Below are 14,253 nucleotides of genomic sequence, written 5' to 3'. Positions count from 1 at the left end.
TAAATTAGACTGTGAGCCTCAACAAAAGTAACATTTGAGCAACTCTGTCATTAAGGTTAAATTACTAACAATTTGCCCTTAAAAGAAGGTACTTTGTTTTTTTACATCAATATGGAAATTACTTTTTGGATTTTCTTCTAAAGAGGTTCTTCTTTCATGGACAATTCAAAGAAGAGCTATTTTCAATTGGAATAAAAATACAGCTAGGTTTCCTCAGTACAAATAATGAATCCTCTGAAGTGGAGGCATGTACTCAAATTCACACTACTTGAAGTTATGATTATGTAAAATGTGGTCCCTGGTTCCAACCAAATGGAAAGATGTAACAGGAATCACTTCAGAGGGATTCGTTATTTGTACTAACAGAGATCTAGCTGTACTTAAATATTTCAGATGAGAAGTTTCATAGAAGACATCTTGCTTGATTATTTTTGCATTCCCACCAGTTAGTTTATATGTACCTTCCACTAATAATTGCTAAATAGTTACTTTTTCTTTCATTCATTCAAATATCACCATTAGATGATGTATTTTCTGCAAAAGTCATCTGATCACTAAAAATACTGACAAATGCTACTCCCTTTTTAACAAAGTTAGACATTACCGCTGCTTTCTAGAAAGCTTCTTGATAAACTGTTCATATTCTTGCGTTTATTGCTAAGTTAGAGTCCCTCTCTGGAGAAGTCAAGCTTAGAAAAGAAATACAAAATACTTTTATAATAAAGTAATTTTTTAAAAGCTTGGAACACAAGTAAGGATAGAAAAAATAGGAAAAGCATGCTTGCCGTGCAATAGGATGTGAGAGGATGAAATACTGTTGTTTGAATTCTGGAATTAAATATACTTTATAATTGTCCATAAAGAGATTTAAAAAATGGTAGTGTCAAGACAATTTATAGGGAAATAGACATACTAAAGATTTTGTTTGTTTGTTTTTTAATGATAAAAATCTTGAATAGAAAAACAGAATAAGTCTACCAGACAGGTGAACATATGGAAAGGATTTTAAAGCAAGGAATAGTCTTAGGTCTATATATATGAAATCCTTGAATGACTACTATGTGTTTATTGTATCATTAGAATACAATTCACATATAAAGCATTTTAAAACAGTAAACCAAGGACTAGGAATCAGTAAGCCAAGATACATCAAATTAAAATTCACCAACATATATATGAGGCATTGCGCTGACAGACAGGATCTAGACCCTGTTCTCACTAAAATATACAATCTAATTGGGCATCGCAGGATAAGGGGAAGGCCTCTCAAAGCAAGTGTCACCTGACTTGTAAGTGTTAGGAAGGGGCAAGACTTACCGAAGACCAAAAAGGCACTGAGGTGGTGGGTGGGAAGAGAGGGGAAGAGGCATGTTAGGCATATTGAGTAACAGCAGCAAAGCTATGAAGAGAGGACAGAACTGGATGAGAATGAGGAATCAACAAGAGCCCAGTTTATCTGAAATGAAGAGTAGCTGAAAGGAAGGAATACGACAAAAGTCGGAAAGGGTCAGAGCCAAACTAGATAGTTCTGAATGCCAAGGTCAGTTTATATTTTATCAGGCAATGGCAGGGTGAGCCACTATGGGCTGTGGAGGAGTGACGAATTCAAAAGGAAAGACTGTTTGAACAAGACTGTAAAGGATGGACTAAAAGACTAGATAAAATGAGGTCTTAAGGACCAATTGGATGTTATTAAAATAGTCTAGTCAAGAGGTTTGAGATTATAGGAACGGAAAGGAAGGAATGAATGAGACATATTGCCAAGGTAAAACTGATGAGACTTTACAACTGACTGGCTCTGAGTCAGAGAGAAGAGTCAAAGGTGACTCTAAGGTTATAAGCCAGAGAAGACCAGGAAGAGGGTAGTGCTGTCCATACCAATTAAGAATTTAGGAGAAAGGGCAGGTTTTGAGGGGAAGATGAGTTCAGTTCTGGTGGGATATAAAAGTGGAGACAGTCATCAGGCAGACTGGTACAAGTGAAATATTAGAGGATGGTTAGAAATTTTCTCCACAGGGAGACAACTAAAGCTGTGGATTCTGATGAACTTACCAAGGAAAGAGAAGAAAGCAGAAAAGAGTGTCAAGGACCAAATTTCGAAGGAAAAAGGGGTGGAAGGAGTCTTAAAAGAGATAAAGAGAGGTCCAAGAGACCACAAGAATTTGGTTACAGAAAGCAGGGGAAAGAATGGCAGATAACAACAGCGTAAGTACAACAAAAAGATAAGATAAGAATAATGTATTTAGTGATAAGAAGGTCTTAGCGACCTTACAAAATGCCTCTTCAGTAGAGCGGTTGAGCAGGAAGCCCAGTTACAAGGAGCTGAGTAATAAGTGAGTGGCAAGGAGATGGAGGTGATGTTCTGGAATGAATAAGATGAGAGAATATAGTACTATGGATGGAGTGCGGGAGGAAGGTAGCATGGCCAAAGGAAGGTTTGTCTTTTGTTTTCAGACTGGGGAAACCTGGACATGTTTATAGGCCAAATAAAAAGGCAATGAAGATAAGGAGAGATGGGGAGGAATACATATGATGGAACAAGGAAGGCCACAGAGAAGAGTGGAGGGAACCAGATTCAGGACACAGCTAGAGAAAGAGCAAAGAGAAGGGAATGAGGAAAGTACAGGTTAGGATACTGAGAAGTTTGGAGAGAACAGCTGCAAAGTGCTTAGCACAATGCTTGGCATGTAGTAGGCGCCACATAAATGTTAGCTATTAATGTTATTAGGTAGAAGAAGGGAGCTTTTGAGGAGTCAGCATCGTGTGGTCTCAATTAAAGCAGCATCTGTTGACAGTGAGGGAAATGGGGTGAAACTGTAAGACATAAAGAGTAACTAGGAGCGTCAATAGGAGACAAGATCACTGCGGCAGTGAGGACCCAGCTGAGGTTACTTAAGCATAGACTGAGATGGGTCTAATCATAATTTCCTCCAGCAGCATTCAGACAGTAGGAGCACAGAAAGAGGCAGGCAGTAGGGGATACCCAAGGGTTGAGGGATCAGCCAGGGAGAAACAGAAGAAAGTCAAGCACACAGAGGTGAGGAATATTTACAAAGTTCTCCCACTCTACTTAACAAAATCAAGATTCTTCTCCTATAAATTCATTTGTTTTCAGGCAACTAAGTGACTCACTGGATAGAATGCTGGGCCCAGAGTCAGGAAGATCTGAGTTCAAATCAGGTCTCTGATTTGTCACTGAACTGTGGGACACTGACCAAATCACTTAACTTCTGTCTGCCTCAGCTTCTTCATCTATAAAATGGGGATAAGAGTAGCATCTATCTTGAAGGGTTTTTGCGGAGATAAAATACAATAATATTTGTTAAGTGCTTTGCAAACCTTGAAGTGTTACTATTATGTTGACCTACTATTTTAGACGCTGACATCTAGTTAAAATAAAAAGAGCTTAAAAACAAACCTACTGATCTTGCAAAAAAAAAAAATACTGAACACAGGATTAGTTTAATCGTGGATCTGTCTGAAGGGCTCTCCAGCTTTATAAGTAATCTAACTGGCAGACTCTGGACGCACGCATTACAATTACCAGTATTTCAACCTCTTTGACGGTCACCAACACATGCAGGAGGGAGAGAGAGGAAGAACGGAGAAGAGACGACACATGAAAACGTTCCAGAAGCACTGACCAAAGGAGGAAGCACTGGAAGTGCTGAGAGAAGAGACAGAACAGTTTATAGACAGACTGGCTTTTTCTTTTTCTGCTTGTCTTTCTCCTTGGCTTCTTTCTCCCGCTTAGCAAGTCGCCGCTTAAATTCTTCCGGCATTTTCTCGTAACAGTGCTTGCAGACTGGTTTTAGATCAATTTCAATAAACTTATCCCTTTGAGTAGAACAAGAAGAGACAGAGGAAAGAACACAGGAAAGTTAAAGAAAGAATCTTTGATTTCAGGAGCCCCGGACAGAAAGGACAAATAAAAAGCCAGATCACAGGATGAGTTTCTTTGAAACTGTACATGGACTTTTCCTTCACCTCTCATCATTTTTTTTCACTTCTACAGGTTCACACGGACTCAAATCACAGAACTTACTTGAGAGTTAACTTAGTGTTGCAAGTAGAACAGGCAAAACAGCTCACACACCAGGCCTTGTTCAGGGCTGAAACAACTAGAAACAGAAGAAGCAGAGTTTATCAGCAGTCACAAGGCTGCTGGGAATGAGTCAAAGATATCTAAAATTCATTCATTTAAAATGCAGCTAAAACTATTTCATTCCTTCGCCTTGGATCAGCATCCACCGGCAATGCTAATGGGAGCACTGGCTGAGCCAAAAAACTCACTTCATCATAAAGATTTAAACTAAATGGTGTCTCCTCCAAATTAAAAGTAAAACAGATTTAACCTAAGTGCTCCAAATTGGGTATTCATTTATTCACCTTTGAGGAGCCTGCCTCCCTGGCTGACAAAGAGAACAAAACTTAAAAGTGATGCTTACCATTTCTAAAGACATTTTTCTTAAAAAAAAAAAAAGATTAATTGCAAAACTAATATTTGACATTAATACAACTAAGTAAACATGCTTGGAAACTATTTATATTTAAATAGATTTCAACACAAAGTATCTTACAATGTTTTAGTGACTCCCTCTCAACTTCCGTCAGGATTTTGTGTCCATTTTTCTCTTCTATGGTTTTAATAACTATGTATCCTATTCTTTTATCTTTTTATTATTTCATAAAAGTCTTTCTAGATTCTTTCATATCTCTCATTTGCTTTCATTGTGTTGTAGTATTCCAGTACATTACTACACCACAATTTATTTAACCCCCTCAAAACACACAGACACACACAGACACACAGACACACACACAGACACAGACACACAGACACACACAGACACACGCACACACCCCTACCCCTTTTTCTACGGGTAAACGTCTCCGTTTTTCTACCTGCTAATCTGTTTGGTACAGGAAAGAGTTAAGTGGTTGTGACTTCCATAGGTTTTATCCCCTGCTTTCTGAACGCTAATCCTTTGCCAATTGCATGGGGGCAGTGTTTTTGAGAAAGTTATTTCCTGAGTGAGGAGATGTCTACAGAGAACCATAAAGCATGCCAGCAACGAGCACATTCAAAACTTGCATCCAGGATGTTGCTGGTAGAACTGTGCTTGACAACCATTTCCAAACACAGCTGTTTCCTTTCTGTTCCAGTCAATTAGAACTACCCGATTACAAAGGTACAAGAGTGATAAGAACTACAGAAATGCTTCTTGATGCCATGCCAGGGTATCAGCATCTGTAAGGGTAGGGCTGTTTTTCCAAACAGCCCCAGAGGCTGAACTACAGAAATGCTTCTTGATGCCATGCCAGGGCATCAGCATCTGTAGGGGTAGGGCTGTTTTTCCAAACAGCCCCAGAGTCTGAAGTTGTTTCTTATAAACATATTCCCTTAGCATCTACGGTTTATAACTGAACATAAAACAGGATCCCTCCCCTCAGTGTATCAGCAGACAGTTTGTAACAATGGTTCTCACACTACTCATTGTCATATCAATGACCCATCGGGTGGGAGTGAACGTTTGTCATGAGGGGAAGCTGAGGATCAAGTGCTATGTCATCCTGAAATTCTTATTTAAAATGCCTACTCCTACCACAGTCTAATTCTTTGGGAATTTAGGCTTATGATAACTGGCTGAAATAAATATGATACTGCATTTAGAATCTGCTTGTTTAGCCATGAGCCTCACATAAGATAGGAAATTACTATTCTAAGCTCGGTGATAAATCTGACTCTGCTGACAGTGTCCGAGTCTCACTCCATAACGATAGGAAGTAAAATGGTCTTTACATAACAAAAGGCAAAGTCACTTCTTGTGATTTTCTACGTTTCATATTATAGTGATATCTTATAAGATCTAAACAGAGGCTTACCATCCCCTTCGATGACACGATTACAGTGGAAACAAACATCACCAAATAGCTGTGAATGAGGGACAAAAAAGGAAAGTTTAAAATTTCACTGGTAATGCAAAATGAACCCTTCGACATCTTTTATGTTTAGAAACAAAAAATACTGGGTAACTAGAACTACTAAAAATTACTCTTCAGATTAGCAGTACAATCACCCACAGTAGGAAATTGGCAGAAAAAATAACTCATTTTTATGTTGAAAAAAAGAATCTAATTCTATAATAATGCATTCCATTTTTTTATTGGCAGCTTCAGTTTTTTATATTACCTTCCTTTGTGAATATATTTTTATTACCTCCCCTATGAGGGAACCATCCCTTATCATTAAAGAATTAAAGGGAGAGGGAAAGGCCCGCTAAGTAAAACTGAGCAGCACAGTAAGTGGATCACATGGCTGTGTTCCATCCCCAACCCCCAGGCGGGAGGGAGGTCCCTTTTATATTATTTTAAGAGAAAAATCTTAGAATAATAACGAGCAAAATCTGGTAAAAAAAAAAAAAAAAGGTGTAACCATCACCTGATTGTAGTGAGTCTCACAATACGCCAGGCCCTTCCTCTCATAATGACGATGCCCAAGAAATGGCTTCTCACACTTGGCACAGACAAAATGCTGCAAAGAAATTGCAGAGATCATTTCTGAGCTGACTTGAACATTGACACTTGAATATCGGAGCTCAAACACAAGAATCTAAATAGGATAAAAGGGCCACTAAGCAAATTCTAAACTCTGCCCTCTGGAAACCCGAACACACTGCTTTGGAATACGAACTACTCAAATGCAAATTCAAACAGGGATGGAGATTTTTTTGCTGCATACACAGGGGAGTATTAGTGATGTGGAGAAATATCGGAAAGACCCACAGTACAAACTGAATACTCCAAAGAGACTCTGTTACCAGGGTTTCCCAACAGTGTGTGGTTGGCTTGCTCTGTCCTTACCCCCACACCGAGATTTCAGTAAAGTTTCCTACTACCCTCTATTCAAAATGAAAGGAAACAGATTCTACTGTTTACCATGCATATACATACATACATACATACACACACATACACACAAGGAATAAAATAGATGTTAATTTTTCATAAATAAAATTTCATTTAGTACAAAACATTTTTGTAATAAAGTTGCTAGATGCTTATCAGAATGGAGTGAAATAAATGAGCAAAGCCCCTTGATCTGGCTCATCAGCTAACAGCAGAGGTTTCTGTGGAGCTTGTGATACCCACAAATCGTGTCCAGTCTCTGTTTTGCTTCATCCTTTGGATGTAACTGAGACGAAGACTGTGACTCAGAGATAAGTTGTTATAAACAAGTCTTGCAAGCGTCTTCGGTAAGAATGAGATAGGCTTTGACAAGAGTACAACAATTCTGTGATTTTGCTGACTAGAAATCAATTCTGATGTTCAGATGATGCGGGAAATCAATTAGCTTGTCTTTCACTAAGTCACTGACACTCGAGTTACGTATCCAAACCTCATTCATCATTTGGTTTTGGTCAGGAGGAATTATTCCTTCAGTCATCTCTTTCAGGTTTTTCAAATGTTCTATCTCTCCCCTTCCTACCTCACCCCCTAAACCATTCTCTCTCCATTCCACAAATATTTTCACTTGCTTGACAACATTTGTAATACTTTAGTGGGATAATATAGTTATTTACAAAATATTACCTATGCTCCTTTGAAGAAGCTTCTTGGGGAGTATGTGTACCTCAGGTAGGGAACACCTACTCCCATCACTGAAAGATCTCAAGAGCATTCAGTGATCTCAGTGTTCCATCTCAAGAAGAACTGCTTAATAGTTTTCTGTATTTATTTAAAAATTAAGTAAGAAATGTTCTTGATAATATGGGAAGTCAAAGGAAAAGAGTTATTCTCACAACCAGGTTCTTACCTCTACATGCCACTGCTTGCCCATAGCATTTACAACACGACCTTCAATAGGCCGTCTACAGGCTCCACAAATGGGGACCCCCATTTTGTCATGACATGGCAAGCAGTATAGTTCTCCTTTCAATTCACGAGCATCAGCAGTCAATTCTTTCCTGTCACCAAGAAAGTTAGCAAAATTAGCATACATTCAAGGGACAAGAAAAAAACAGGCAATATTTTTTAACTAATGTATTCTGAAACGATTTTATTTTTAAGGACATCATTAGAAAGTCTTTGTCTCTCCCTCTCTCTCCTTTTATCTCCTCCCCTTCCGCCCCCCATGTTTCTATTCTCTTATAACTCAAAGATCATGGTGGTCTTAACAGGAGATTTGGGCTTTTCAACTCTTGTCAGAACCATCCAGGTTGGTTAGAGTATGACAGAAAATCACTTAAGAGAACATAATATACACAAGATGCAGGGAAAGTCAGACATATCTTTTTTTTCTGTCATAAGATTTCATTTTATTCTAACTAGATCCTACCATTTTCTAGGTTCTAAATGTTATAGCAAAATAGTCACCATTGCTAAGAACAGTCTTAATGCCACTATCAAGGCTGAGGCAGTTTTTTCTTTATTAGCAAAAATCTATTTTCTCTCCCTTATACTGCTCCCCTCTCAAAAAAAAGAAAAAGACAAAATGCTCATAGACACTGTCAACCAAAATAAATTGAGGGAGTCTTTCAAAACTAATTGGGGACCAATTTTATTTAATACTATTCATTATATTTATAATATAATGCTGCTATGAAAAATAGCTATCTTTCTCTTATAGATAAGGTAGTGTGAAATGGGAAGAGCTTGACTGAAACCTAAAGAAAATATTTAAAAGTTCCTTTTTAGTCATTAGCTTTTCCTTCTGTTTCATTAAACCATCGGCCAGGGCTGCTCAAATAAAGCAAAGGGAATGGTCTCATTTCCATTTTATATTCTCTGCACAATAATACTCACTACTCTAATGAAAGTGTTAATGGAAATTAACTGGCCAATGGATCACAAGAATGAAATCAGACAATTCATAAGATAGATGATTAAATCTCTGAAAACTTCCAAGTTGATAACAATATAAAAGAATTTTATTTTTATCTTTCAACTCCCTCTCCACAGCCCTAACTCCTGCCAATATAGCATACAGAGCACTTTTAAAATGGGCAGTCTTCCTTTCTTGACAGCTATTTGGTAGAATATGCATACCTCCTAACATTTAAAGGTGGAGGGTTGTTTTTTTTTAAGACAGAAAACAGTATTCTTTTAAAACTGAAATCAAATTAAACCATTCTGATTTAAATAAAGTAAAACACTTAAAGAAAATTTACCCGCAGTTGGCACAGTTGAAATGATCTGGATGGTAAGGGTCATTCTTGAATATAAGAGGCTGCTCATCAATGATGGCGTGGCATTTCTGGCAAATGTACTTCCCAAGGCCCCTGGCTTTCTCACGGTTATGACAAGGACGACAAAGATGTCTAAAAAGAGTCAAAAAAGAAGAGCAAATCCAGTAAGTTTGTTTACTTGGAACGTTATGTGCTGAAATTAGGAAAACAACGTTAAGGATTTCCCCAATGACCTAGAAAAATAAAAACAGAACTTTTGAAGGGAAACCCAAGTTTCAGACAGGAAAAAATAAACCCCAATCCAAAGTGAATTCGTCTTTGGCCACCAGGGGGCCTAAGCATTTAACAAGACGAAAAGATTCTAGAACCACAGCTTTGGTAGGAAGGGACCTAAGAGCACATTGAATCTAACCCCCTCATTTTACAGATAAGGAAACTAAGGCCAATAGAGGTTAAGTGGCTTGCCCAAGATTGCAGCTATATCAAGGGGCAGAGCTGGGATTCCCACTCAGACATTCTCATTCCAAATCCCCCACACTTTTCACGGCACCATGAAAGGCTGGAGGGGAGGGGCTGGGGTGATGGTAAAAGAAAAGGAACATTTTTTAGTATTCAAGTTTGTGAATGACAACCACAAAAATACTCATATCACCACATGTAATTATTTAAAACTCACTGCTGCGTGGAGGTAATCATGTGTTGTAAAAAAAAAAAAACAAACAACCCAACCCAGTATGGTTTTACATACACAATCACAGGTGTATGTATGTATGCACACATATACATACACATACACACACATACATACATACATACATACACACATATACACACACACATATATTTTGTGCTGAATGGTGGCTTTCTCTAGCATGGGATGGGGATGAAGGAAGGGAGACAGTTTAGAATTTAAAATGGTAACAAAAAATAAATGAAATTAAATGAAAAAAAAAACCTGTTCACTGATACCTTTCAAAATAGTCATTTCCTGATATGCCCTGCTCACTGAAAACTCTCTTCCAAGTATGAAAAAGAGTTGAGCCAAACTAATCAAAACAGTAACTCTCTTAACAATGCGTGCAACATTCTGCACGTGCAGTTCCCCACATCTTTACAAAGAGGAAGGGAAGAAAATTTCTCATCATCATTAATTAGACCACGACCTGACCATGTGTTTGGCAGGTTTTGGAGAGAAGATATTCTAGCATATCCTGCCTAGCTGAGAATGAGTGGAGGAAATTCACAAGCTAATTGACTGAAGTTTGATCACAGAAACACATGAAGGCCATCCATGACGGCATAGACGAGGGACTGGGATCTGTCCCTGGAAGCAGTACTTACAGGAGTGAAATCTTTGGAAAGATCTAAGTGCTGAGGGAGGGTAGAGAAGGACAAACCAATGGCTTTTTCCAGAAGAAATCAGTTTTAAAACTGCAAAAAGTTTGATTCAGACAGTTCACAATAATAATGGAAAGAGTTGTGGCACCAGGAACATGTCAAATAAAGTATTCTTTAGGAATTTTATACAGATAATACAAGTCTAAAAGACTGAAGTAAATGTCACAATGTAAACTTCTTGCTTGATACCAGATGATCTAATCAATAAACTGCCAATCTCTTTTCTGAATTCAATGCAATTCAATAAACATTTATTAAGCAGGCAGTTAGTGCAGTGGAAAGGGAACTGGACCTGGGATCAGGGGAGATCCATGGTTCAAATCCAGATACTTGCTAGCTGTGTGACGTTGGGTAAGTCATTGGACTTCTGTCTGCCAAAATTTCCTCAACTGTAAAATGGGGATAATAGTAATAATATGAAGAGCACCCACATCTAAGAGTGGTGAGGATTAAGTGAGTTATGTGTAAAGCATTTAGCACAGTTGCTAGTACCTCAGAAATACTTATGTGCTTGTTTTTTCCCCCAAAACTACTGAGACCCTAGGCATACATATTCCTACCTCACCTTCCACAAGTATCCTGGAGCCCTTTCCTAGCAAATGAATGGGACAGGGAAACTTCAGTCAGTCAACATAGTGAGTTCACTCATTCAGACCTTATTTCTATCCAGGTTTCGAGAATTGGCCCCTAAAAAGCCCTGGGCAGGGAGAGGGGGAAAGAATCAACACACCATTACTCTGTGATAATCACATTATGGAAGCCTACCTCCCAGCATTCTTGACAAACCCGATGTCTGCTAGGACTTGTTGGCAGAGATCACAGCAGAAACATCCGGGGTGCCAGCTGTTGTTCATGGCTTTAATAACTCGACCAATGATAAATTCACCTGTGAGGAAATACAACACCAGGCTGCTTAAAAGGGTACCAAAGGTGCTAGTGCTGGAGACGAGGAAAAATTCTAGAAGAGACAGTTTCTTTATAAACGATGATTGCATCTGTATATGTGTGCACACACATGTATGAAATAGTAAACAACTATGACCAAGAGAATTCTGTGTGAACTTCCTACTGGTGCTTGTCATTCTCGAATTAGTTTTATGATTTCACCTCTTCACCTTTCAGTCACTGCTGCTGGTCATCCTTTGTTCTCAAAGAGGACCAATGACGTCAGGAGGCTGATGTCTTCACTTGTGAATGGACAGGATGTAGGAGAGGCAGAACCTCACAGAGTCATCAGCCTTACTCATTCCTCCAGTTATCAAAGGCCAAGATGACTGGCAATGGCCTAGGATGAAGTTGGTGACCTTGGCCTTTCTAAGTCAAGGTCTTTCCATATTTCTGAATCTGGCTTTTCTTTTGCTATACAATGGATTTTCTACATTATTCTATTTTTCTATATTATTGCTAGTGACAGCATGAATAATTGAAATTCACCGATACCTTAAAACCTCTTTTTAAATCCATAGTTAATTTCTTTTGCCACTAAATCTTTGCTTAGGTTCCTGTCTGGTGGTTCTAGTTTCTCTTGCCCTCTGTACAAATTCGTGGCTAAAGGTCAGCAAAGGGGAAAAAGGGCAAGCAAAAAACCTGGATAACTATGAGCAATGGTTGAATGCCTCTATCCTTTGGTTTCATTTCTTTGTTTTTCTTTAAATGGAACTGAAAAGCAAAGGCTTGCCCATTAGGCTGCAGAAGTGCATGAAAAGTATATTCCAGGCTGCCACCTAACAGAGGGCTGAGTCAACTTGAATCCATCTGTGAATATTCCAAAAGCCTCAAGACTTTGTGAATTAAATTCAGTTGAAGATGTGTATGTTTGTTTTGATGCCTCCAAAGTTATTTACTTCCTGCAGACATTCTGAGAGGTTCACTAAGTACCTTGAAGTTGTTTGGCAGGTTTAATGGAGACTATTATAATTTACACATTTTAATCCAGTTTATATGTGGAAGAAATCTAAGATTCAACGTCTCATTTAGGTGCTATGACTTACCACACTGGTGACAGCACGGGGCAAAAAGCATCTGAAAATCATGTTCACAGTACTTCCTTCCTTCAAACTACAAGCAAAATACACATCAGTTAATGCGTTGAGCACCCACAGGGTATAACTGGTACAATGCTATGAAGAAATACAGAAAAAAAGTTACTAACAAAAAAAATCCTGCTCTACAAGTTTACAAATTCACTTGAGATAAAACAACATACTGCTGAAGTAGAGATTCTTTTGTGTATATTTATATATAAATATATTCAAGAATCAATATACAAATAAAGGATTTGGTAGAAAGGTCAAGTTTAGGCTAGGTCTGAACTTGTAGTTCTTGCTTATGTAAGGATGGATTTCTGGAGGCAGCTTCAAGCTGTCAATGGAAAAGCACAGTTTAATGAATGAGACTTATTTTTAGGTGGCTTAGGGTGAGAGAAGACTACTTTAGTCTATCAAAAGGAAAAGGCAGGAAGTAAGGAAAAGGTAGAACAGACTGATGGAAACAGATGTGGAAGTGAAGGTACTGATGGAAGAATGTTATTAGATGGTAGGATTTAGAGCCGGAAGGGACCAGAGGTCACCTAGTCCAACCCTCTGTCATTAGCCAGAGAAGCTCATTTTGCCTACTGAGCTCCTATATAAACTTTCAAGGCTAACTCAAATACCACCTCTTTCTTCACCATGTTTTCTTTATCTGATCTCCCTAGCTCATACTCACCTTGCCCCTCAGATACCATGTATCCTTTGGGGAAGCCTCCAATACACTTCAAAATTTTTTTTCTTTCATTTAGTAAAAATCAACCTCTCCTTCCCATTCCATCAATTGAAAAGGAAAAACAAGCCTCCAGTACAAAAACATACACTTAAGCAAAGCAAATTTCTGCAGTTGCTGTTCAGTCATTTTCACTTCTGTTCAACTCTTCGTGACCGGGGTTTCTTGGCAAAAATAGTGAAGTAGATTGCCATTTACCTCATCAGCTCATTTCAGATGAAGAAAGGGTCACACAGCTAGTAACTGTCTGAGGCTGGGTCTGAACTTGGATCTCCCTGACTTCAAGCCTGGTGCTTTATTCATTGTTCTACCTAGTTGAATTATGTCTAAAAACATAGATCTCAAAAGGACTGAGTCCTTTACTCCTATCAGGAGGTGGATTGACACTTCATGATGAATCCTTTGAAATTAGGGTTGGTCACTGTGTTGATCAGAATTCCTCATGGTCTTCACAAGAGTGTTGTCATTGAATCAACTGTTCTCCAGTTCTGCTCCCTTCTCTCTGCATCAGGTTACACAGATCTTACCAGGTTTCTCTAAAACCTTCCCCTTCATTATTTCTAATCACACAATAGTACTTAGTACTGTGTCTGGCACACAGTAGGCACTTAATAAATGTTTATTGATTGTCCCATCATGTTCACAGTGCTCCCTATTGTCACATCAGCTTCTTAGAATCTATTTCCTTTAACTTGGCTTAAAAGCCAACTTCTTTTCTTATCCCCTAAATGTTGGTCTCCCCTCCCGTCCATTACCTTGCATTTATTTTGCATAGAGCTTGTAGATTACCTTCTAATGTTCATGTTATTTTCCTTGATCAAATGTAAACTCCTTGAGAACAGAGACTATTTAATTTTATCTTTGTACTCCTCTAAACTTATTGGAAAAAAACCTGTCTACAGCCTCG

At 38.4% G+C, this 14,253-nt stretch overlaps 1 protein-coding gene across 6 annotated transcripts in view; it reads right to left on the bottom strand.

Annotated features, from left to right (window-relative positions):
- The window catches only part of LIMS1 (LIM zinc finger domain containing 1), a 197,427-nt gene that overhangs the window by 4,016 nt on the left and 179,158 nt on the right, over positions 1-14,253 (bottom strand). For 5 of the 6 annotated variants that reach the window (XM_072621812.1, XM_072621813.1, XM_072621815.1 and 2 more), the window contains 7 exons: positions 12,578-12,644; positions 11,352-11,472; positions 9,171-9,320; positions 7,817-7,967; positions 6,443-6,535; positions 5,887-5,935; positions 4,046-4,121 (listed from right to left, as the gene is read on the bottom strand). In XM_072621812.1, coding sequence (XP_072477913.1) covers positions 4,046-4,121; positions 5,887-5,935; positions 6,443-6,535; positions 7,817-7,967; positions 9,171-9,320; positions 11,352-11,472; positions 12,578-12,644 — 707 coding nt within the window. Of the gene's footprint in view, positions 1-3,643; positions 3,838-4,045; positions 4,122-5,886; positions 5,936-6,442; positions 6,536-7,816; positions 7,968-9,170; positions 9,321-11,351; positions 11,473-12,577; positions 12,645-14,253 lie in introns of those variants that run through there. The other variant, XM_072621816.1, reaches the window with a different exon arrangement.

This window comes from Notamacropus eugenii, chromosome 6 (assembly GCF_028372415.1).
Source record: "Notamacropus eugenii isolate mMacEug1 chromosome 6, mMacEug1.pri_v2, whole genome shotgun sequence".
NCBI classification, from domain to species: Eukaryota; Metazoa; Chordata; class Mammalia; order Diprotodontia; family Macropodidae; genus Notamacropus; species Notamacropus eugenii.
This window is presented reverse-complemented; position numbering and strand designations above follow the sequence as displayed.